The sequence below is a fragment of the Hyperolius riggenbachi genome, chromosome 10 (assembly GCF_040937935.1).
Source record: "Hyperolius riggenbachi isolate aHypRig1 chromosome 10, aHypRig1.pri, whole genome shotgun sequence".
In the NCBI taxonomy this organism is placed as follows: domain Eukaryota; kingdom Metazoa; phylum Chordata; class Amphibia; order Anura; family Hyperoliidae; genus Hyperolius; species Hyperolius riggenbachi.
The window spans coordinates 275,800,901-275,826,111 of NC_090655.1; the positions used below are offsets into that span (position 1 = coordinate 275,800,901).

The 25,211-nt window shown below is 44.1% G+C and overlaps 2 protein-coding genes across 2 annotated transcripts; both read right to left on the minus strand.

The window, feature by feature from the left end:
* Positions 1 to 213: 213 nt before the first annotated feature.
* Positions 214 to 5,852, minus strand: LOC137535484 (zinc finger protein 300-like). Its single transcript, XM_068257322.1, has 2 exons — positions 5,731 to 5,852; positions 214 to 1,942 (listed from the first exon to the last, which is right to left on the minus strand). The coding sequence occupies exons 1-2, from the start codon at positions 5,849 to 5,851 to the stop codon at positions 903 to 905; spliced, it is 1,161 nt and encodes a 386-aa protein (XP_068113423.1). The 5' UTR covers position 5,852; the 3' UTR covers positions 214 to 902.
* A 402-nt stretch (positions 5,853 to 6,254) lies between these two features.
* Positions 6,255 to 8,425, minus strand: LOC137537225 (gastrula zinc finger protein XlCGF53.1-like). The gene is made up of 6 exons (XM_068259323.1): positions 8,348 to 8,425; positions 8,016 to 8,150; positions 7,807 to 7,885; positions 6,885 to 6,982; positions 6,393 to 6,772; positions 6,255 to 6,285 (listed from the first exon to the last, which is right to left on the minus strand). The coding sequence occupies exons 1-6, from the start codon at positions 8,423 to 8,425 to the stop codon at positions 6,255 to 6,257; spliced, it is 801 nt and encodes a 266-aa protein (XP_068115424.1).
* Between the last annotated feature and the right edge of the window lie 16,786 nt (positions 8,426 to 25,211).

Sequence of the window (25,211 nt, forward strand, 5' to 3'; positions counted from 1 at the left end):
GGCAGCTTTTACATTTGCAAACACGCTAGATCCACCTGGTCTGTGAGGTGGCGACTGTCTGGTGAGCCCCGTCTCTGTTGGGGGGGGGGGCTGTTTGTATGCACATGTGGAAGGGTGTACTCTAGAAATCCCTCATGGTGGAGCCTTTGTATTATGAGTGCAACTTTGAGGACGGAGTTACGCTGTGTGAAGTGTGTTTATTTTTTTCTAGGAACTTTGATGTTTGATGTTAAAATCTGGTTTATTCGGCTCCCAGCAAAAACAAATAATGATAGTTTCAGCACTCTTGTGTTATCAGGAATGTTTGTTCAGTCAGATAAAAGTGTTTGGCTTTTATTTACTCTCCAGGAGAGCCATGGCTGCATAGGACTGCAGATCCTGCCTCGTTTTTCACCTGAGTTTTCTCCTATGAGATAATTTTTCATTTTCAATTTAAAATAATTTTTCAGCACTTTTCAACTAAAAATGTACCCAAAAGAAGTTGAAAAAGTACTATCAAAATTATTTTGAGCATTTTCTTGCTTTCTGGTGGCTTAAAAGGCATTTTATTGACAAGTTTAAAAATGTCAACTTGGAGAAAACTAAGGAGGAAAAGTGAATTGCATATGGGCCCTGGTTTATTAACCCTTACATTGGAAAATAAAAAGGTAAACGCAAAGCAAGTTCTAACTAGGCTCAGTACTATATGTACCCATATGTCTCTCATCATGTCACTTCAGTTATAAGCCAATGCACTGAGTTGCCTGATAAAATGCTCAGCATTCTATGTAAGTATGGTAAAAAAAAAGAAAAAGAAAAACAATGCATCAGAATATTTGTAGCCAATGCATTTTCCATACTCAACACAAGTGTCTGATAAGCAGTGACTTATGCCAAAAACATTTCCCACACTCAGCACATGATTAGGGCATTTCACCAGTGTGAGATCTCTCATGACTGACAAGACGCGATTTACTCACAAAACATTCCCCACACTCAGCACATGAATAGGGTTTTTCACCAGTGTGAGTTCTCCCATGTTGGACAAGATATAATTTCTGAACAAAACATTTCCCACACTCAGCACATGAATAGGGCTTCTCACCTGTGTGAGATCTCTCATGACTGACAAGATATGATTTCTGAGCAAAACATTTCCCACACTCAGCACATGAATAAGGCTTCTCACCAGTGTGAGATCTCTCATGTTGGACAAGTTCTGATTTCCGTGCAAAACATTTCCCACACTCAGCACATGAATAGGGCTTCTCACCAGTGTGAGATCTCTCATGCCTGACAAGATCGGATTTCTGTGAAAAACATTTCCCACACTCAGCACATGGATAGGGCTTCTCACCAGTGTGAGATCTCTCATGCCTGACAAGATCTGATTTCTGTGCAAAACATTTCCCACACTCAGCACATGAATAGGGGTTCTCGCTAGTATGAAATCTCTCATGTGTAACAAGAAGTGATTTACTCACAAAACATTTCTCACACTCAGCACATGAATAAGGTTTCTTACGACTATGAAATCTCTCATGTGTGACAAGATAGAATTTATGAGCAAAACATTTCCCACACTCAGCACATGAATAGGGTTTCTCACCAGTGTGCAGTCTCTCATGTATGACAAGGTATGATTTGTTAACAAAACATTTCCCACACTCAGCACATGAATAGGGCTTCTCACCAGTGTGAGATCTCTCATGTGCGACAAGATGTGATTTCCATGCAAAACATTTCCCACACGTGGAACAGGAATAAGACCCTCCAGCAGGGGGAAAGCGGTGCTGGGTATGAGGCCCCTCAGGGTTAGACAGGCGAGGGGAGTCTGGGGGAATATTTGGGGTCACCAGGATATCTGCAGGAGACTCTTGTCCAGTGACATCATCATCCATTGTACAGTCTGTGGATACAGAGAGACGGGTCTCTGAGAGGTTCCTGATGCCGGGACTCCGCGCTGCAAATAGAGAAACATCATCACTTCCTGTTAGAGAATCCTGAGGGGAGGAACAATTATCATTAGGGGTGAAAGGAAAGAGGATGGTCGGCACTGCTGTACAACTTCCTTTATTTGGCAATGTGCAGACAAGTAGGCTGTGTGTTACATCATCACCTCACAGTCCATAAGAAGAGACTAAACACGTACCGGTGCGGGGGTGGATAATGGTGGGTGCTGGTTGCTGGGAGCCTGACGGCAGTTTCACACACAAGCGCTTCTTCAGAGGCTATGACAAGGGGGCGGGGCTATATCTGCTCTAGTTGGAGAAAGTGCTTTACTGTAATAGTAACCTGCAAACCAAGATTACAGTGTGGGGAGGTCAGGGAGAGCGAGGCCAAACAACACGGCCGCTATTCCTAATGGAATTACAAGTCCTGCTGCAGCAGCTAATTATACAAGCCACTAACATAATATTCCATGATGAATATAGGTCAGGCCATGCAGAGCAGAGAATCTGGCTGACCTCGTCCACATATACAACAAGGACTGCCTGATTAGGGGAAGCCGGGGTTAGGAAGGTTTAACAGTTATTTAAAACTTAATCTTTATTTTAATTTATAAAGAAGCAGGGAGATTGGCCATTAGAGGATGGGCAACAGTGACATTCAGGGAGAACTGGGGAGGAGATTGTGTTTTAGAAGTTCAGCAGAATAGGTGCCGTATCTATTCCTGACTCTCTCCTCTCTCACTTCAATTCAACAGTTACTATTTGTTTTAACAATAATAGTTTATTGAAAAAAGTCAGTAATACAAATAAACAGGAAACGGCCTGATGAAATGATGTTATGAAACAGCATAGTACAAGTACCATATTAGATTAACCATTTCAGCACAGCTGGACGAGAGGAATTTTCACCTGTCAGCGCACCTCCTATTCATTCTCCAATAGCTTTATCACTGCTTATCACAACAAAATGATCTATACCTTGTTTTTTCTGCCACCAATTAGGCTTTCTTTGGGTGGTACATTATGCTAAGAATTATTTTATTCTAAATCTATTATGATGGGAATAATAAAAAAAAATGGAAAATTATAGTTTTAAAATAATTCACGCTACCATAATTAAAATCCACACATTTTATTTGGCCATTTGACCCGGCTATTGTAATGTTAAAGTTGTATCCCTAGTACAATGTATGGTGACAATATTTTATTTGGAAATAAAAAGATGCATTTTTTCTGTTTTACATCCATCACTAATTTGTAGCCCAATATTGAGTAATTATATGCTCTCTTGCCATAGATATTATTCTTTTTTCCCCCCTAAAGTCAGTAGGTGTAATTTACTATTTGGCCACAAGATGCCTCCACTGAGGAAAAATCCTGTTAGCATACTTTGTACGCTAATAGGATACAATGTATCATTACATTGTAACTAGGGGAAATGACCTAGGCTTCCATCGGAAGTCTCTGATCACAGTGGCCGCGGGGAGATTATGAATGGAAATATTGTTTCCATTCATAAATTTAACGACCGGCGGCGGAAACTGGCGGAAATCAGCGGCGGGAGATAAGTAAGGAATAAACAAAAGAACAAAAAACAGTGTTTATTCTCGGTGGACATGCTCGGATTGGCACGTCCCCTGCAGCCAATCCCCTCTGCTAGTAGCAGCAGCACAATCGCCTGCAGACCATCCAACCTGCAGGGACGTGACTAGCGCCTCCCTGTGTCTCTAGCAGCTGCCGCTGCGGATGTGAAGCTCACGTCCGCGTGGCTGAAATGGTTAATGGGGATAAAAAGAAAAGGTTGATCAGAAAGGATCCCGAAGAGAAAACATAGAGGACAAACAAAGGGAGACAACTTAATACCGACAATAAGGATAAACCACTTGTATGTATGCTCCTAATGTAGTACAAACAGTTACTGATTACATGCTATAAAACACAATGGGGTTGATTCACTAACTATAGCGCTGCCAAACAGTGAGACTAAACTACTGTTACAAGCGCACTGAATATTTCCTCTGTGCACGCTACATGCACTAGTGGCAGCATAGAGTACGTTACTTAGCAACGGCCGCTGCCTTGATTTGCCGCGCAGTAGTGATGTATTGCTCCTGCGATACTTCACTATAGTGGCCGTTCTCCTTGAATGTCGCTGTTGCCAATCCTCTAATGGCCAATCTCCCTGCTTCTTTTACATTAAAATAAAGGTTACTTTTTAAATAACTGATAAACCTTCTGGTTTATGGTCTGTGTAAGGTCTGTGTGTGTCTGAATTTGTGTCTATCTATCTATCTATCTATCTATCTATCTATCTATCTATCTATCTATGCTTGGTGTCTCTCTCTCCCTCCCTCTCTGTGTTATGCTGGGCATGTTTACTCAGCTTCCTTGGTCGCCCATGGCGAGGCCTATTCTGAGTGGTACCTGTCCTGTTAAACCTCTGTATGGTCTTGGCCACCATGCTGCAGCTCAGTGTCAGACTGTTGGCAATCTTCTTATAGCCTAGGCCATCTTTATGTGGAGCAACAATTCTTTTTTCAGCTCCTCAGAGAGTTCTCTGCCATGAGGAGCCATGCTGAGCTTCCAGTGACCAGTATGAGGGAGTGTGAGAGCGATAGCACCAAATGTACCACACCTGCTCCCCATTCACACCTGAGACCTTGTAACACTAACCAGTCACATGACCTCAGGGAGGGACAGGGCCGGAACCAATTCCCTTCCTCTTCTAAGTTCTCTCCTAGGACATCATTTTTCATCTTCTGCTTAAAATAACTTCTCAACACTCTGCAAATTAAAAAGTACTGAAAAATGATTTTTAACTAGCTGATTGCCCGGCGTTGCCCGGGTATGTATTTAGCTGGTGTTGACTGCGCCCACTTTTTCTATCCCTAACACACAATTACTGAATGACCAAGTTTGTGAGCTTTGCAGTCTTTGGCATCAATAATTTGCATTGAAATGAAACAAATCTGATTGGCTGTTTGTGGCTCCACCCCTTTTCTAAATTTGAACCCCAGTCACCCAATGACCAACTGGACCAGGTTTGAGGCTTGTGCCATTAACAGTGCAGGAAAGGCATCAATTAAATATTCACCTTAAAAATCAACAGGTGAATTTTGATTGGCTTTTGTAGGCTCCACCCACTTTTCTGAATATAAATCCCAGTCACCCAGTGACCAACTGTGCAAAGTTTAAGAACCCTACCATTAACAGTGTAAGAATGGCTGCAGTTTACATTTTCCCAGTGAAATTTGTATTTGTCGCCGCCCACTTTCTGGTTATGGGGATAAAAAGTATCCTATATGTTATTCCAGGTAATCTACTATGTGTGGGACAAATTTCATTCAAAGCCGTTCAGCCAGTTTTGTGTGATCGAGTAACAAACATCCAAACTTTCTCATTTATAATAAGATTTTTTTGTTGCCTGCAGGTGGCTTAAAAGGCCATTTATTGATAAGATATAAAAATATCACCAAGGAGAAAGTGAATTGGATTGGGCCCTGAAATGTCTAATTGAGTAGAATTTTGATATTTGTCACTTAGGGGTGTCCTCACTTTTGTTGCCAGCGGATTAGACATTAATGGCTGTGTGTTGAGTTATGTTGGTGGGACAGCAAATTTACACCATTATACAAGCTGTACACTGACTGCTTTACATTGTATTAAAGGGGTAGATTCATGAAATTGTGGTAATATTACCACACATACTGAGAGGAAGATGATCTATACTGTGCCCAGCAGGGAAATATGTGTTAGTCAGTTTAATAAGGCTATTGAATTACTAATGTTTATCACTCACCAATTCTCATCTCTGCAATAATGTCTTCTTTCTTAGATGCTCTCATCACGTCCCCCCCCTCCATAGACTGCTGATCACTCCTCACATATGTCTCTTCTTCTTCCTCTTTATTTGTCCCCATCACGTCACCCTCCCCCATAGACTGCTGATCACTCCTCACATACGTCTCTTCTTCTTCCTCTTTATTTGTCCCCATCACGTCCCCCTCCTCCATAGACTGCTGATCACTCCTCACATACGTCTCTTCTTCTTCCTCTTTATTTGTCCCCATCACGTCACCCTCCCCCATAGACTGCTGATCACTCCTCACATATGTCTCTTCTTCTTCCTCTTTATTTGTCCCCATCACGTCACCCTCCCCCATAGACTGCTGATCACTCCTCACATACGTCTCTTCTTCTTCCTCTTTATTTGTCCCCATCACGTCCCCCTCCTCCATAGACTGCTGATCACTCCTCACATACGTCTCTTCTTCTTCCTCTTTATTTGTCCCCATCACGTCACCCTCCCCCATAGACTGCTGATCACTCATCACACATGTCTCTACTTCTTTCTCTTTAATTGTCCTCATCATGTCACCCTCCTCCATAGAATGCTGATCACTCCTCACATACGCCTCTTCTTCTTCCTCTTTACTTGTCCTCATCAGGTCACCCTCCTCCATAGACTGCTGATCACTCCTCACATATGTCTCTTCTTCTTCCTCTTTACTTGTCCTCATCATGTCACCCTCCTCCATAGACTGCTGATCACTCCTCACATATGTCTCTTCTTCTTCCTCTTTACTTGTCCTCATCAGGTCACCCTCCTCCATAGACTGCTGATCACTCCTCACATATGTCTCTTCTTCTTCCTCTTTACTTGTCCTCATCATGTCACCCTCCTCCATAGACTGCTGATCACTCCTCACATACGCCTCTTCTTCTTCCTCTTTACTTGTCCCCATCAGGTCACCCTCCTCCATAGACTGCTGGTCACGCCTCACATACGTCTCTTCTTCTTCCTCTTTAACCACAGCACTTACATGTATCAGTTCTCCACCCTAATCACACAAAAGAAGAAGCACTTTATAATGTGAACACAGGTAACAGCATAGACAACAGGAAACAATGTCACATAGTTTGGGGTCTCTAATGACACTCAGTTCCATCTACCTGATAATGGTGGAGGGTGGGGGGATCTTCCTGTAGACAACCCCTGGAATAAAGAGGACCTGTACATCTCTCTGGTGGGTTTGTGTTACTGGATCCATCTGTAGGAAACACACACAGTGACTGAATACTATGGGCTCAATTAACTAAGTGTTACCACATTGAAAAGTAAATATTACATACTAGTGAGGTAAATTACCGGCTTGTGCAGTGAATACCTCAAAAAAAGTCAATTCACTAAGATTAGAGTGTTCTGCAAAACAAATAAAACGTTGGGTGTTTTTAAGATCTGGCTGGACCTGTCAATTACTAGAAATCAGCAAGTGGTAAAATTGACAGACTAGGGAGAAAGCCAATAGGAAGAGCCAGCTGGTCCTGCTACTCACCTCATTTGATCAGATACACTACCGGGTGGGACATCAGAAAGATAAACAAAATACAATAGCAGGAGACATTTACAGAGGCTTTCCTGTATCCCTTTAGACATGCAGATCTATATACTTGTACATGGAAGAGGCCCTTTAGTCTTTAGTGGCATGCATACACATCTAAAGGGATGCAGGAAGTCCTTTACTCTCTAGTAAGCTGTCACACAGGAATGGGTTATGCAGACACTTGTAGGAGAGAACCTCAGCCTGCTGCAGAGACTTCCTCCACAGCTGGGAGACTTCTGCATTACCAAGCAGGTCTTAGGTAATTTACTGAACAATGTTGCTTCCATTCACTATTACCGCATGTGTGACAATCTTAGTGCACTTGGAAAACAAAGTCTACAATACAGAATGTGTGATTTCCCCAGCCTCTTTTTTTTCAGCCCTTAGTGAATTAAGGTCATTGTCTGTTTGTGTTTATCTGATGAGGGGGATCTAGGAGGACCCCAAGCACTGCTTTCTCAATTACAAATAAATTAAGAATCTCCTCTTACCCGGTGATGTGAGGGGCGGCTTATTCTCCATCACGGTGTCCTTATAGAGGTCCTGGTGTCCTTCTATATACTGCCACTCCTGCATGGAGAAATAGAGAGTGACATTTAGACATTTCATAGGAACCTGACACACACAATAATACAGTCACCGCCCAGACACACCCTTTGCTGTTACTGGATAATGTCCCATAATTCCCAGCACCGCTCACCTCTCCTGTCAGCAGCTCCATCATCTTCCCGGTCACTTCCAGAATATTCTGCTTGTTGTGTCCCTCAGATATCAGGAAGTGAGGTGGGGGCACCATGATGGTCACATGATCACCAGACCTCACTGGAGGAAATTTCTGTATGGAAAGACCAACACTAATGTCACATGATTTCCCAGAATCCTCCTTACCGCTCTGGTCAAGTGTGTTTTACTAATAGAGATAAGAGTGATGTCATGTGACCTCCCAGAATTCTTTGTACCGCTCCAGTCAGGTATGTATTTTATTAATAGAGAAAGTGGTTATGTCATGTGACCTCCCAGAATCCTCCTCACCTCTCCAGTCAGCAGATATATGATCTCCAGAGTGAGGTTGAATATCCTCTCCGTCATGTGACTCTGGTCCTCGTCCATCCTTAGTGATGTGGTCATGTGATCCATACAGGATGCTGCTGCCTTTAGATAAATAATAAGGGGAGGATAGTCTAGGGTGCACAGTTGTCAGCACTGCCTATTGCTGTCACTTGTGGGTGGTGGGGCCATGCAGAGTATTGCAGGAAAGCATAATAAGCTGGTTTATAGCTACCTGTGCACTATACTCACAGTATGCTGCAGTCCTGTCCTCCCTCTGCCTCCTCTCCAGCTGGCCTTCTCTCCTCACATCCCCCTCCCACTGTTACCATTCCTGTGATGTTACAGCAGTGCTGGTAGTGGTAGATGGATGAGAATATGAGGATATGAGGAGAGGCAGAGACTGAGGCTAATGGGAGCAGAGGACTGGAGCACACTGTGACAGCTAGCTATAAACCAATGTAATTTTTCCCTTTACTCCTCTGCATGGAGGTGGGGGAAGGGAGCAATACTGGAGTGTGGGTATGGCTATATTGGGAAAGAAATGACATTACTGGGATGGGGGACATTACATACTGGAGGATAATGGCAATGCTGGGGACACAGGGGGACATGGCTATACTGGGAAAGAAATAGCATTACTGGGGTGGGGGAAATTTCATACTGGAGGATAATGGCAATGCTGGGAGACACAGCGGGGACATGGCTATACTGGAGAAGAAATGGCATTACTGGGGTGGGGGATATTACATACTGGAGGATAATGGCAATGCTGGGAGACACAGCGGGGACATGGCTATACTGGGGGAGAAATGGCATTACTGGGGTGGGGGATACTACATACTGGAGGATAATGGCAATGCTGGGGGACATGGGAGGAGGACATGGCTATACTGGGGGAGAAATGGCATTACTGGGGTGGGGGGACATTACATACTGGAGGATAACGGCAATGCTGGGGGACACAGGGGGACATGGCTATACTGGGGGAGAAATGGCATTACTGGGGTGGGGGACATTACATGCTGGAAGAGAATGGCAATGCTGGGGGACATGGGGGGGACATGGCTATATTGGGAAATAAATGGCATTATTGGTGTGGGGAATTGATACATTTGTCCAATTGCTCAGCCAGGGCATAAATTGAAAACACTAGTGAGTTGCCCAGTCAGCACCAGGGCCCTGAAAAGGTGCAGGAAACATACATAAAATCAAGAACAACCGAGTCTTGATCTGGATTTAAAGGCTATAAAAGCTCAGATTATTATTGTATCACAGTATAAAAGCAGAATGTTTCGGCACACAGGCCTTTGTGAAGTGCATGAATGAACTGAAGCGAGAGGGATATGGAGGCTGCCATATTTATTTCCTTTTACACAATACCAGTTGCCTGGCATCCTGCTGATCCTCTGCCTCTAATACTTTTACCCCCAGACACTGAACAAGCATGCAGCAGATCAGGTGTTTCTCACATTATAGTCAGAATCGGCAGCCAAATAGATCAGCAGGGCTGCCAGGCAACTGGTATTGCTTAACAGGAAATAAATATGGCAGCCCCCATATTTTTCTCACTACAAGGGGTCCTTTAAAGAAAAACATTTATTTGTTACACCTGATACAAATCCTGCAATAAATCTGCATTGTGCCAACTTCCTGCTTTCATGCAGACATATTGATAACATCCGGTGTTTACAAATTAGCTGCTCTGCCGTGCAGATAAGAATTCTGAGCAGACAAAGCTGAGAGATCAAATTACAACTTGTGATTAGTCACAGATGAGGGGGAGTTAGTAGACAGGCTAAACTCTCTTAATACATACAGGGTGCATTTCTTTATGTTTTCCTCCTGTCCTGTGTAAGAGTTCAGGTCCACTATAAATGAAATCTGCACTAGGAGCAGCGGCTGGATAGTGTACTGGATATAGGATACAGAAGGATCAGACCAGCACCATATAGGTTACATCATTCATTTACATAATTAGGATAGAGAGTGTGCTGGGGTAACACAAATAGCACAACACAAGAGACAGTTCCCTGTATAGCATCACACGGACCGGAACAATAAATCCAAAATATCTATTATCAAATTACAGTCCAACCCAATTATTAGCAATGAAAAAATCAGGAAAGGTGAAATGAGTGGAGTCCTAAATCAATAATCAAAATACAAAATCTCAGGTCCTCCTCATCCAAAGTGTTATATATGCAATGTAAACAAATCACACGTTATAAACATCAATTAAAAAAAAATCAATATTGCTCAAAAAATGACAAATCAAAAGATGCAAGGGAGAAAATCCAGCAAAAATAATCAGCAAATCAGGTGAACAAGTGTCACAAGCCGCCCCAGAAGGAGTAAATAGCAATAATGTTAGATAAAGAAAAACATCTATAATGTAAAGTGCAATAGCAGCAATAAAGAATAAAAAGTAAAGTGCTCACGTGTAATCAGGGCTGAGGAGTCGGTACAAAAATCTTCCGACTCCTCAGGTTAGGATTCCACCGACTCCGACTCCTCTAATTTGCATATTACAATCTTGTTGATTGAAAGTATGTAACATAAAATGCATCTCTTAACTGCCAACGCTTAGGAATTCTAAAAGACAACTGAACTGAGAGTGATTTGGAGGCGGCCATATTTATTCCCTTTTAAACAATACCAGTTACCTGGCTAGCCAGGTGATCTTCTGCCTCTAATACTTTTAGTCATAGACCAAGGCCTCATTCACATCATACGCGCTGTTGTGCACATTTGGAAGCACATATGGCGTGGTAACATGCAAGAACAGCAGAATGGTATAGATAGCTCTTCTGTGGTTCACATCAAATTCTCTGCGCAGCAATACGATGTGCTATGATGCGCTTGCGTACTGCTGCATGCATTCTGCCTGCAAGCGCAGAGCTGACCCATTCACTGTCAATGGATGGGATCAGCAGTGCAGTGGGTAGCAGCGCAGAGGGGGTGCGATCCTACACGTTGCGTTCCGATGGCACGGCCATCTGCGCTGCATAGATGTGAATGAGGCCTAAAACTAGGCTTTGGTAAGAGTGCTTGTAGAAGGTACAGACAGGAAAAAGAACATCTATCAGGCCCTAGGCAATGTGACTGTGGGTACATGTAAGACTTATGTGCAGGTACTCTGCAGGAGAATGAGGAGATTCTTCCTCTATTACACAATTTTCATGCACAATCTGAACATGGATCAGGCCCTAGGCAATGTAACTGTGGGTACATGTAAGGGTGATGTGCAGGTACTCTGCAGGAGAATGAGGAGATTCTTCCTCTATTACACATTCTTCATGCACAATCTGAACCAGGTTTATGGGCGATAGACAACACCTCTGTGTTCAATGTGCACAACATTCTCAGTTGATTCCCTGCAGCTCTGTGGAGAGTGCATATGTAGAGTCAAGTACTATTGTGTAACTTAAAGTGAACCTGAGACATATTCAATTTTTATACATACCTTCCTCCAGCCCCCTTCAGGCTAATCAGTCCCTCACTGTCCATCTCCATCACCTGGATCTTCTGCTATGGGTCCAGGCACTTGAGTCAGTCAGTCGCAGTACACAAGCACACACTCCATCACCAGGAATGTACTACATCTGCTCAGCACTACATCTGCTCAGCACTACATCTGCTCAGGGGAAGCAGCACGCTGCTGGACTGTGCTGACTGGCTGAATTACCGGGACTCATAGCAGAAGATCCAGGTGGCGGAGGAGGACAGCGAGGGACTGATTAGCCTGAAGGGGGCTGGAGGAAGCCCCAGGTATGCATAAAACTTTATTTTTCATCCGTCTCAGGTACCCTTTAATTCGTAGTCACCAATCCAAATTTTAACAACATATCAAATTATTTGATTTCATGAGCAAAGGGAGTGCATACATTTGCATAAACCAGCATCAATGCAGAATTATTTCCATCTCATTGACCATCTCTATTAGTGACACGGCTACACATCAGGCTTTATTCTTACAGCATAGATGTTATTTAGTATATATAAGAGATTCCTGTGTACACATCATATATACAGTCACAATCAGATGTGCATATTTGACTTTAAAAATACGGAGACTGGTTTATTGAAGCAGCACAAGTAACTATGTTTGATTGCTTTATTTCATTTTTGTGGGCTAAGCACAGCTATTACTGTATATAGAATTTATGAGGACTATTATCTGAGACATAGAACATTTTATCATATTTTCTATTTTAATTAGAGTTTTAATTCAATAGGAGTTGGTGCATTTTTTCCCGTCTCCAGGTACCCAAAAATTGCCCCGACTCCTCCTCCACAGCCCTGCGTGTAATAGAATAGATGAGGTGGGCACCAACCACAAAGCCTTAAAGCAGAGTTCCCCAACCCTGTTCCTTGCAGGAAACTACAAACATGCACAGGTGGGATAATTAGTATCACAGTAGAGCTGATTACCTCTGCGGATTTCCACAAAACATGCACTGTTGGTGGGCCTTGAGGACAGGGTTAAGGAACGCTGCCTTAAAGGACAACTTTAGTGAGAGAGCTATGGAGGCTGCCATATTTATTTCTTTTTAAGCAATACCAGTTGCCTGGCAGTGGTGTGTTTTGTCAGTGCAGCGTGCTCCATGGTGAAAAATGGGTGTGACCATGACATCACATGGGCGGAGCTAACTGTACTGTAACAGTGAGGCAGCGAGCTATAGTTTCCTCCTGAAAGTTAGGCAAGTGACCCTAAGGGTAATTACAAAGAGGGGACACAGAGAGCCAATATAGTGTAGTAAGTACTGGCAAAGGATGAATATGCAGAGTAAGTAAAAGAATACTCACACACCCGGGTCGCCACAAAGGTAACCACTGTAAAGGCAGGTGGGGAGATTAGACCTGTCCCCACTCAGGATTAAGAAGTCGCTCTCCATAGATAAAGAAAAAGGGGGTTACACCCCTCCACCAAGGGTGGACTCAGATATTGTACAAGACCAAACAGAGGCGCCAACAGGATAAAAAGGACTAAAAATCTTAAATATATATATATGTATAGAGCAGGTAGTGGTGGACTTACCTCCTCCAAGCAGACACACAGAACTGTTGATCTGAACAGTCACAGAAAATTGTATTTACACAATCCCAGTTATTGTGCAACGCGTTTCACAGGCGTGACCCTGCTTCATCAGACAGTAAAAGTAGAGCATATAACAGCTGCAGATCAGTATAGCACTAAGTGCCTCTGGGGTAATTACACAACGTCCCCCAAACACATCAGAAAGAGGCTTTTCCGCCATGATGAGATGAAACAGGAGATTTGCACCATTGATGTGCAGATGATAAAGCTGCAGAAACTGCATGATGCTATTTATAAGCATATCATTTAGTAATCATGAGCCCCACAAATGCTGCAACAATAACCCCAAAGTAGCAAATGTAGCCGACTATGACCATCAAGTAATACAGTAACCGTTACCTCCAGCACATGAAATGCAACAACAGTTTCCTCCCACACATAAAATGCAAGAATTGTTTCCCCAACACACGAAATACAAAGACTGTGACCTCCAACACATCAAAAATGCAAGAAATGTTACCTACGACACATGATGTGAAACATCAGTTTCCTCGGTCAAATGAAATGCAGCAAACTATTCCCCGACAACAAGGTAAGCATTACTTCCGGACACATGAAATGCAGCAAATGGTAAATGAGGCAAACATTTCCCCAGACACATGTTAAAATTCAGTAATTGTTACCACCCACACATGGAATACAGCACACTGGAGGGAAGGGGGTGACAGTAGGTAGGGAGGAGGGTAACACTGACTGGAAGGGGAGGAGGGTGACATTAGGTGGAGAGGAGGGTGACACTGACTAGAAGGGGAGGAGGGTGACAGTAGGTGGAGAGGAGGGTGACACTGATTGGGTGGGGAGTAAGGTGACAATCACACACACGAGAAGGTTCATGGGGGGGAGGTGCAAGAGGATATGCAGGAGAACACACACTGAGGGACATTGCTGGAAGGGGGGGGGGTCACACACTGGAGAGAAGAGGGAGACACGTACACCTTGAGGGACAGTGCTGGGGTGGGGTTGGCTGTGCCAATTGGATGTAGGGCAGGGCTAATGGGGAAGCACGCTGGGAATCTAATGCCAGGTGGTCACTCCTTCTTCCCACAGCACAGTCCATTGATGGAGGCCAGAGTCCTGCGGCCGCGACATCCTGCAGCCAAAAGCAGGATGTTTCCCGGGACCCCATGCAGCCTGGGAGAGGGAACCCCAAATACGGGACGTGTCCCTGCTAAAGCTGGAGGTCTAGTCACCGTTAGGGTTGCCACCCAGCCGGTATCTAGGCGGCCCTACCGGAAATTTCACTAAAAAGCCGGCGCCGGAATAAAAGTTTTACCGACACGTTATCTGTCGGAAAATTAGCCCAGGCTCCTTGCTGCTGAGCAACTTGGAGCCAGCTCTCCCTCCTCTGTTCTTGGATTGGCTGGCCAGGCACTGCCAGCCAATCACCAGTGAGGATTCTCGGGGAAGGAGGAGCCGAGTAGACAGAGTCTGTGTGAGCCTTCCCTGAGCAGCGTTCCGTTCTGTGCAATGCATCCTGTAAATTGTTCTCCTGGTCCGTTTGTTTGCAGTGAGCTGCTCAGCTAGTCACCGGCTCACAGTCTGTGTGTGGAGGGAAATAAATGACAGAGGTACAGAGACGTGTGTCTGGAGCAGAGGCAGCACATGATTACTGTGCTTCTGTGTGAGCTGGAATGTGTCTGCCGTTATTTCTGTGTAATGTGTGCAGTGCCATGAGCCAGCCCAGCCCCCCAGGCAGCATCATTACAACAGTCTGTGGTCACATTGGAAAAATCAAGCATGCTGTCAGCTCTTTACACAAATGCAAAAATCCATTCGATTTGAATAAGTCCAGTGAATGATTAACCCTGATAAGCAGCAGTGATAAGAGTGGAGAGATGTCCCCCAGACCACTTGTCACAACTGAAGTGCTGTGTTACAGCAAGGAAGCAGGTACCAGAGTCACAGTGACACAGCTTCACACACAGTGTGCCTCTCTCTCCCCCCCCCCTTTCTTCCCCCTTTCTCTCCCGACCCCATCCCCCCAACCCTCTATCAGCCCATATCCCCCCTTTCAGACTCTTAAAGGGGAACTGAAGAGAGAGGTATATGGAGGCTGTCGTGTTTATTTCCTTTTAGACAATACCAGTTTCCTGGCAGCCCTGCTGATCCTCTGCCTCTAATACTATTAGCCATAGCCCCTGAACAAGCATGCAGCAGATCAGGTGTTTCAGTGGTTCCGACTTATAAGTCTGATCTGACAAGACTAGCTGCATGCTTGTTTCTGGTTTTAATCAGATACTACTGCAGAGAAATAGACCAGCAGGGCCGCCAGATAACTGGTATTGATTAAAAGGAAATAAACATGACAGCCTCCATATACCACTCTCTTCAGTTCCCCTTTAAGGGGGCTATACTTCAGGCGACTTGGTGGCCAATTGACCATCCGATTCGATTATTATAATCGAATTGGATGAAAATCTGACCCACCAAGTGCATGCCTGACTGACAAAGCGACCAATTTGGGGGCTAAAATTGGTCGTATCGATGATCGCGCAAGATGTCGGGCCGAAATTGGTTTGTCAAGTGTGCAGTGGTACGGCGGCTGATTTCAAAATGAATGACGAAACCCCCGCCGCTGTCTGCGTAATGTAGTGTGTGCATTTATACAATCCTGTAGCAACCTTCCGCGTGGTGTCCGTCCATCTCTCCGGGTTCTAACAGCTACATACACGCTGGCGGTGCATAGCGTCTGACATCACAAGCTATGCACTGCCAGTGTGTATGCGGCTGATAGACTCCAGAGATGGACAGACACCACGCAGAGGCTGCTAGAGGATAGGTAATATAAATGCACACACACGGGGGGGGGGTCACATTTATACATGGGGGGGGGGGAGCGGCAGGGCAGACTCGGCAGCTCAGCCGATTCCCTGAAGATTTCATGCGGAAATTGGACGGGAATCGGCCTGCAGTATATGGACAGCTACAACTAGAGACAAAGTTATCTGTAATCAGATTCGAGTAGAGATACATTTGTCTCCCATAATCTGCTGATATATAGCTACCTTTAATGATACAATTCTGTGGCTGATCATTTCTGTGGTAATCAGGCAGAAACGATCAGTCATACCGATTAATGGCCCAATTCCTGCTAGCCAATTCGATGGGATTGATATGAAATATAGGTCAATTCGGGTAATCTGATCGACTTGGCAACCAGTTATTTGGTCATTACTGGGGCAGGACCAGTTGCATCCGATCGATTACCGCAGTGATTGGAAATTATCTATCGGTCGTGGAATTGTATCATTAATGAACACCTGTAGGAAAGAAGTGCCCCTAGGGGGAACTTACCTTGGGAGGGAAAAGCCTCTGGATGTTAAAGAGGCTTCCCCCATCCTCTGCAGTAGAGGGGATCCAGCACTGTGACCCCCCCAAGATCTCCTTGTTGGCTGCTTGTTGGCATGTGTACTAGTTGCTTCCCGCTCAGGTTCTGGCAGAAATAGCTGAGCCTGATTGGGTCTGACCTACTCGTGCAGTAGAGCAGACCTGATCGAGCACGGCTATTTTCACTAGAGCCCAGGTGGAAAGCTGCAACTGCGCGCAGCAGCAACAGGGTCCCAACACTGTATCAGGCTGGCTGAGGAGGATGGAGAAAGCCTCATTTAGGATTCAGTGGCTTCCCCTTCCCGAGGTAAGTACCAACCAGGGGCAATGTTTTTTCCTTTAACGGTGTTCTTTAAACTATTTAACATTAATGTTTATTTTTGTAATTTTCTGGTTTACTTTTTGAAAAAGGGCCGTAACAAATCCCTCCCACTTTTAGGCCACACCCCAAAGCCGATATTTTCTCATTCAAAAGGTGGCAACCCTAGTCACCGTATGTAAGAGAGCTGGGTGCAGAGCGGGGAGCACATCCTGGCTGGAAGAGGCATCTGTTTAGTTATACATTTATTATGCAGCTTAATGCCCAGGAGGGGAGGGGGTGCTACTGACTGTGCCTTCTGTGGCTGCAGCTCCCAAGCACTGTGAGTCAGACAGGAGAAAAGCCCTGTGTGACTGCTCACATTCCATCTAACACTAATGCTCTCTTCCCCATCTCTCCTATATACAGTTATTGCTGCATACAATCTCTATGCTCATTCATACTATTACTATCCTCATACTTGCCCATGTCTGCACTGATCTCCCCACTGCAATACATCCTGTACAATGCCCAGCAGCCATATATGTGCTAGTATATAACAAGAATCACACAATTACCTCTTCCAACAACGTGTCCTCTCCACTTCCTGCAACTTCTCTTCTTCCTGCTGTTACATCATTTCCTGTGTGTGTGATCGCCATCTTGTGGTAAATAGACTAACTGCAGCCACTGTTGGTGGGATCGCCTTTACTAAGAGTTGCATATTCAGAATCAGAATCATTTATTTCGCCAAGTACAACGTGAGTTGTACCCGGAATTGGTTTTGGCACAACATTGGCCATAAAGCTCATGGCATACGCGTCCGCAGAAAATTTTCCAGGGGGGCAAAAAGGTGGGGAAGAAGTGGTGCGGCGCTGCGCCAAAGATTTAGGGGAGGTAGTGCGGCGCGCGCGGCGAAAAATATAGGGGTCACTTATCTATCGCTAAGTCACTTATCTATCGCAAAGTGGCAACAGCTAAATAGAAACGTTTTAACTCATACATGAACATTATGAAAAATCCAACTGTGAAGATAAACAATTTCATCCATCCTACTCCTGAAAAATGTATTTTTTTTTTAGTACCTCCCAGTTTTCTTTTCTGTTTTAAAAAGCAAAAAAAGTAGGTTTAATGCTATTGTCTCATGATGATGATTCAGCTTTTCCCATAATAATTGACATCTGCAGGAAACGCATCTGGATGGAGATTTACCCAAAGCCCTCCGCCGTTTCTGGATAGGATGGGACTATCATTCAACTCATTCATCTCCAGAGGTGTTTCCCTACTTATATCTAAACGCACTCATTTTCAATTTATTAGTAATGTTATAGACCCTGAAGGTCAGTACATTTTCCTGCATTGTTTACTTTATAACATCCCAACTTTGCTACTTGTGTTCTATATACCACCACCCTTATCCTTCTTGGTTATTAAGGTGGCTCTGGACTACATGTCTCAACACCCTCACCTGCCTTCAGTCTGGCTCGGGATTTTAATTACATTCTTTTTGCTAGACTTGATAAAATCCCCCAGCCAGCCGTCTCACAAACTCCCATTAGGGATACTAAACTTTACACAATATTTCAAGATGTCGCCATCTTTGACACTTGGTCTACCCTTTACCCAGAGGTTCCTGCTGTGTCGTGCTATTCTGCCTCACATAAGACCCACTCCAGGTTGGATTATATTTTTTCCACTAGAAGTCTGATCTCTAAGTTAACCAAGGCTTATTTTTTTACCATCCCTGCTCTCAGATCATTCCCCCTACGTAGCCCATTTTACATGGCATTCTCTACAACAGTCTCCCACATGGAGATTGAGCCCATTCTGGATCACTAAAATCCAGGAATCAGTCCAAATTCCCACTGCTCTCACTGATTTTATTGAAATCCAGGCACAATCCACTACATTTCCGATAATTTGGGAGACTTTTAAGCTCTTCGTTAGATGATATTTATAGTCTGAAATTAAATGCATTAAAATTGAGACAGCTCAAACGGAGCAAAACATTTCCTTAGATCTAGAGCAAGCCATAAATGAAGTATCCTCTACCCAACTGAGCACTCCCAAAGAAATCATAGACTTAAAGGGACTCCGAGCAGTGCAGAAACTATGGAAAGATGCATATCATTTTAAAGCTCTCTTTCTCCTCTTTCCAATGATATATAACTCATCACCCTACGCTTTTTAGTTTTCGCTACTTTCGCGATTGAAATTGCCGCGGCTGCGATTTCGATCGCGAAAATAGAGAAAACTAAAAGGCGTAGGGCGACGATTTATGGGTCGTCAGAAAGAGGAGAAAGAGAGCTTTAAAATGATATGCATCTTTCCATAGTTACATTGTATTACACAGGGCGACTTTTTCTGCTGAATGGAGCTGCTGACTATGAGTAAAAGTCGCCCTGTGTAATACAATATAACTATGCAAAGATGGATATCATTTTAAAGCTCTCTTTCTCCTCTTTCTGACGACCCCTAAATCGTCACCCTACGCCTTTTAGTTTTCTCTATATTCGCAATGGAATTTGCAGCCGCTGCAATTTCAATCGCGAAAATAGCGAAAACTTAAAGGTGTAGGGCAGTGATTTATATATCATTGGAAAGAGGAGAAAGAGAGCTTTAAAATGATATGCATCTTTCCATAGTTTTTGCACTGCTCGGAGTCCCTTTAAACTAAATGCATATGAACAATTCCTTATAGGAAAGGCGCATAGGAAAATTCTTTTTACTAAGCAAAGGGTCTATGAGCTAGGAGAACAATGTGGGTCTCTTTTAGCTAAAATATCCAAAGAGCAAACCTCCCCTCCAATAATAATCCGTATTGCAGATACCAATTGAGCTATACTAACTTCGCCCTCTGATATCTTAGATAGGTTCACTCAGTTCTACGCAGATCTCTACACTAAATCCACATCTAAACTACCCTCCCAAATTGTAGAGTATGTGGTAAAAATATCCCTCCCCTCCCTGACTAAACCCCAGATTGCCCTGCTGGACGCCCCCCTTACTGTTAAAGAGATTGAAAATGTGATTGCTGCCCTTCCATCATCTAAAGCCCCTGGTTTGGACGGCCTTCCCGCAGAATTCTTTAAATCCTTTTCATCCGTCCTGGCACCTAAACTACTAAAACTTTACAATTCAGCCCTAGAAAGTGGAACTTTCCCCCCTACAATGCGTGAGGCGCTCATAACTCTGATCCCAAAACCTGGTAAAGACTTGTTGCAATGCGAATCATACCGCCCCATCTCTCTTATACAGGTAGATGTCAAAATTCTCGCAAAACTTCTAGCCCTTAGACTGAACACTGTCATAACCTCTCTGGTCTATAGCGACCAGTCCGGTTTTATTCCAGGTCGATCCACAGCCCTTAATATACGTAGACTACACCTGGCTATGCAGTCCTTGCACGACACAGTAGGGACCAGAGTGGTGGTATCCCTTGATGCAGCTAAAGCTTTTGATACCATTGAATGGGATTTTCTAATTGTAGTTCTCAAAAGATTTAAATTTGGCCCTAAATTTATAAGCTGGGTACAGCTTTTGTACACTGACCCTTATGCTCGAATAAGAATTAATGGCTGGATCTCCGATGCCCTCCCCTTGGCTAGAGGCACGAGGCAGGGTTGCCCTCTTTCCCCTCGCCTTTTCAATTTGACCCTTGAACCCCTCGCAGCTTTGATTAGAAAAGACAAGGAAATCTACGGTCTCCACCAGGGATCTAATGTGGATAAAATCAGCTTGTATGCAGATGACATGCTATTAGATTTGTCTGACCCTGGTCATTCACTCCAACGTGCCTTACAAGTTATAGAGGAATTTGGTTCTCATTCTGGCCTTCGCATCAATTGGTCAAAGTCCTCTATCCTTCCCTTAGACATCTTCCCTCCATCTCTGCCTCAGGCCTCTACTCCTCTTCAATGGGCATCAGAGATCACCTACCTTGGTATACGCATTTCCAGGTATCCCCAGGAATTTATCTCTCTTAACTGGTCCCCATTAATCCAATATGTACAGTCTAAACTTCAGGCATGGTGTAAATTGCCGATTAACGTGGCTGGCAGAGCGACTCTCTTTAAAATGATATTACTACCCCGTATTTTATACATTTCGTGGAATGCTCCCTTGTATCTTCCGTTCTGGCTCTTTTCTAAATTAAATACTCTTCTCACTCAGTTCATATGGAATAGGGGCAGGCATCGTCTCCCACTCCCAACACTACAATGCCCTAAAGACCTTGGTGGTCTAGCAGTACCTAATTGCCATGTCTATTATTTGGCTTCCCAGCTCTCCCACATTTACTTTGATCTTGCCCTTCAGAAAGACAGGCTGGCGGGGCTTCTGTCGGACTCACAAGCACTTCAACAACTTGAACCCATTACCACTATACTTATAGGAGCTAAAAACTCCTACCACACTAAAGGCTATCCGATCACACTTGTTCAAACTTTAAAAGCATGGGATACAGCCCACAAATACTTACGCCTCGAACATCCCCTTCAATATACCCCGCTATGGGAAAATCGCAGTCTTCCTGAACTACGTAAACTGCCAAACGCCAGGCTCTGGATTAATCAGGGTATCCTATACCTTCACCAAATTATAGACTCAGGCCATCTTATTCCGTATGAACAACTCTCTACTCAATATAACCTTCCCTCTCATATGAGATTTGCCTACCTCCAACTCACTCTTGCAATTAAGGCTCAATTTTCAACCTTGCCGACTGTTTTTTCAGACTCACCAATTTTATCTATAGTTAGAGGCCATCTACTCCGTTAATATCTACAATCTATAACATTATAATGATGGAGGTATCCACTCGTAGGGCCTAACTTAAAAAATCTACATGGGAACTGGAGGTGGGAGAACTAACGGATGAGGACTGGGAAGATGCCCTTGACAACATTCCTAAGGTGTCCCCTCATATACCTGACAGATTGCTTGCCCTTTATGTACTGCACAGAGCATACTTAACCCTCCGTGGCTCTTGACCCCAAGATTTGCCTACTTAACACTATTCCCCCCAATACCTACAACAAGCACACCACTCAATTGATCATATATGTCCTGCAAATTGTCCGAAGAACTCTAACTAAGCACTTGATTCTTCCCTTTGTACCATTAATTGCAGAATGGATTACAGCAGTAAAACATATCCTCCCTTATCATGAAGCCATATACCAAAGACGTGGGGCTGTTGCTAAATACCACTTTATCTGGGACCCCTGGACTCGTATAATGCATATCTGAGCTCCTCCTTGTCAGGGCAGTAAACTAAGATTTTCTCCTTAGCTCTTTCTCCTTTGATGTAGTTGGCCTGGCGGGGCCTAGGGTATTCTTCTTTAATTTTATTTTCTTTCTCTTTCTTTTTAGCTTAAAGAGAGTCTGAAGCGAGAATAAATCTCGCTTCAGACCTCATAGATAGCAGGGGCATGTGTGCCCCTGCTAAACCGCCGCTATCGCGCCGCTAAACGGGGGTCCCTTCACCCCCAAATCCCCTCGTTTCAGCGGGGGAGCGCTTCCTGGTTGGGGCAGGGCTAACTGCCGCAGCCCTGCCCCACGCGCGTCTGTCAGCGCGTATCTCCGCCTCTCCCCCGCCCCTCTCAGTCTTCCTTCACTGAGAGGGGCGGGGGAGAAGCGGCGATGCACCGCTGATAGACGCGACTGGAGGTAGGTCTGCAGCCGTTAGCCCTGCCTCCAGGAGCGACCAAGTCCATGACCAAGTGTTGCGGGGGTGGGTTTGGGGGTGAAGGGACCCCCGTTTAGCGGCGCGATAGCGGCGGTTTAGCAGGGGCACACATGCCCCTGCTAACTATGAGCTCTGAAGCGAGATTTATTCTCGCTTCAGAGTCTCTTTAAATGTGGTAATTTTACATGGTACTCTGTTTTGCTGTATGATCCAGCAGGATCATATATTGGAATCTTGTCTCTGCTGCAGGGCAACTTTCTCTGTATGATGAACCGTTTATTCTCTTTTACCTACCCTGCCTGCGAGCAGAGAATGTCTGTGTATTTCAACTGCTAACTTTTCCAATAAAAATGACTTGCTGAGTTAAAAAAAAAAAGAATATAGGCATAAAGACTTACAACATTACTATAAAACAGCAATAAAAAAAGAAATGAAATCAACCATAGCAAAGAAATATTTTAAACAATACCAGTTGCTTGTCAGTCCTGCTGATCTCTATGGCTGCAGTAGTGGCTGAATCACACACCTGGAACAAGCATGCAGCTAATCCAGTCTGACTTCAGTCAGAGCACCTGATCTGCATGCTTGTTGAGGGGCTGTGGCTAAAAGTATTAGAGACGCAGGATCAGCAGGAAAGTCAGGCAACTGGTATTATTTTAAAAGGAAAAATCCATATCCTTCTCAGTTTAGGTTCCCTTTGACTACATACCTTCAGCTTCTACCCGAGTCAATCATTTTTCAATTTTTTTTAGGTATAAGTTGGACATAGGCTTTAAAGTGGATCCGAGATGAACTTTTACTCATTGCATAAATGTGTTCCTTTCTTATTGTTTATAGGGCATTCCTCAAGCCAAATACTTTTTTGTTTTTGTTTTAATACTCTGATTCCCTATAAACTAAATAAGCCACGCCCACAGGTTTTCAGAGAGCCAAGGCACTTTCAGACAGTAGGAGGGGCTCATCGGAGCTCAGTCTGGGCAGCAGGAGGGGGGGGTATTACTAGCCAGAGAATTCAGAGTTAGAGGGGAGGAGGAGGGGGGATTAGGTTTTTTTTTTACTCAAGATGCAGATAAGCCTGCTTCTGTGTAATGTTTACAAACAACATGGCTGCTGTCATTGTATCACAGGAATAATCAATCATATTCTATTAAAGCTGTTTGCAGCTAGGTTTGCTGTGTAAACTATCTAAACTTTAGGTAACTTATATAGACAAGTTACTTGTTATAGTTAGTTTTTCATCTCGGATCCGCTTTAACGCGAGTATATATGGGGTAGATGCTGAAGGTCTGCGAGCATACGCTACAGGTTTCAGGAAATCCCAGATTAGTACCGTGTAGCAGTGACCAGGTTCAGGTGTCCACATAGATGTCCCCTGAATCTTATAGTCTCTGCTACCGCTGAGGTGTAAAGCAGAAGAGACCCGAGCCTCAATGCACTGCAGTGACACCCAGATGCCCTGTGGCCAGTGCAATAGTCCACTACTGGGCTGACAATGCTTTAGCTGTAACTGGCAAAGCACAACAGTGCCTCTACTTTATGAGAAAGATAAGGAGCGCTAACCTTCCACAGAAGCTGCTGGTTAATTTCTACAGATGCACTATAGAAAGCGGTCTGACCAACTGCATGCCGACCTGGTACAACAGCTGCACCAAGGCTGCCAGAGAAGCCCTGCAGTGAGCTGTAATACCAGCAGAAGTCATTATCAGCACTGAACTACCATCACTGGAACTCTTGTACAGTAAAACCCCCATTATCTGGCACCGACGGGGATTGGCAAATGCCGGATAAGTGTAGTTTCTGGTTGCTTGAGAGTCAATGTCAAAAATAGGCCTAGCTAAGAAAAAACAGTACTATACCCGACACTATATACCAAACTCTGTACTAATGTTGAAATACAGTAATTTAAAGCAAATGACGACAAAAGACAGACTTAACTTAATGTAACAGAGCTTTATTACTGCATAAGAACTGTAAAATTAGATTTATGCATCCTGCAAGGTCAGGATTTTTCCTTCTGGTTGCTGAGACTTTTGGATAACTGTATAAGACTCGCTCTATGAGAAGGGCCAAAATCATTATCAAGGACAACCCTCCCCCAGAAACGCCTTGTATGAGCTCCTTCCATCAGGCAGACGTTTGGATCAACCTGCATACACACAAAGACTGAAAACCAGCTTTTTCATATCTGCCATAAACTTGATAAACTCTGAATCTTCCCTGAAATGATTAACACTGTGTACAAATTGCGTAAATACTTGAAATATCTGGCATACTTTTATAATTCCTCCATTTCCACCTTTGTTACTATCACTATGGGGTTTATTCTTTAAGCTTAAGCGCGCTCTATTAAGTTAATGGGTGCTTCTGTTTAATTGGCCAAATAGGCTTCCTGTCACATGACAAGCAGCCTATCGGGCGCAGGGAAGTCTCCGCT

What these genes read in the sequence shown, in the direction of transcription:
- LOC137535484 (XM_068257322.1), bottom strand. Translation starts at nt 5,851, where the DNA reads ATGGGGACAAATAAAGAGGAAGAAGAAGAGACATATGTGAGGAGTGAT. An exon ending in TATTGCAGAGATGAGAATTG is followed by an intron (nt 1,943 to 5,730) that starts GTGAGTGATAAA and finishes CTCTATTTGCAG; the next exon opens with CGCGGAGTCCCGGCATCAGG.
- LOC137537225 (XM_068259323.1), bottom strand. Translation starts at nt 8,425, where the DNA reads ATGGACGAGGACCAGAGTCACATGACGGAGAGGATATTCAACCTCACT. An exon ending in TGGAGCTGCTGACAGGAGAG is followed by an intron (nt 7,886 to 8,015) that starts GTGAGCGGTGCT and finishes TTCTCCATGCAG; the next exon opens with GAGTGGCAGTATATAGAAGG. An exon ending in AGGAGTGATCAGCAGTCTAT is followed by an intron (nt 6,286 to 6,392) that starts GGAGGAGGGTGA and finishes GGACAATTAAAG; the next exon opens with AGAAAGAAGTAGAGACATGT.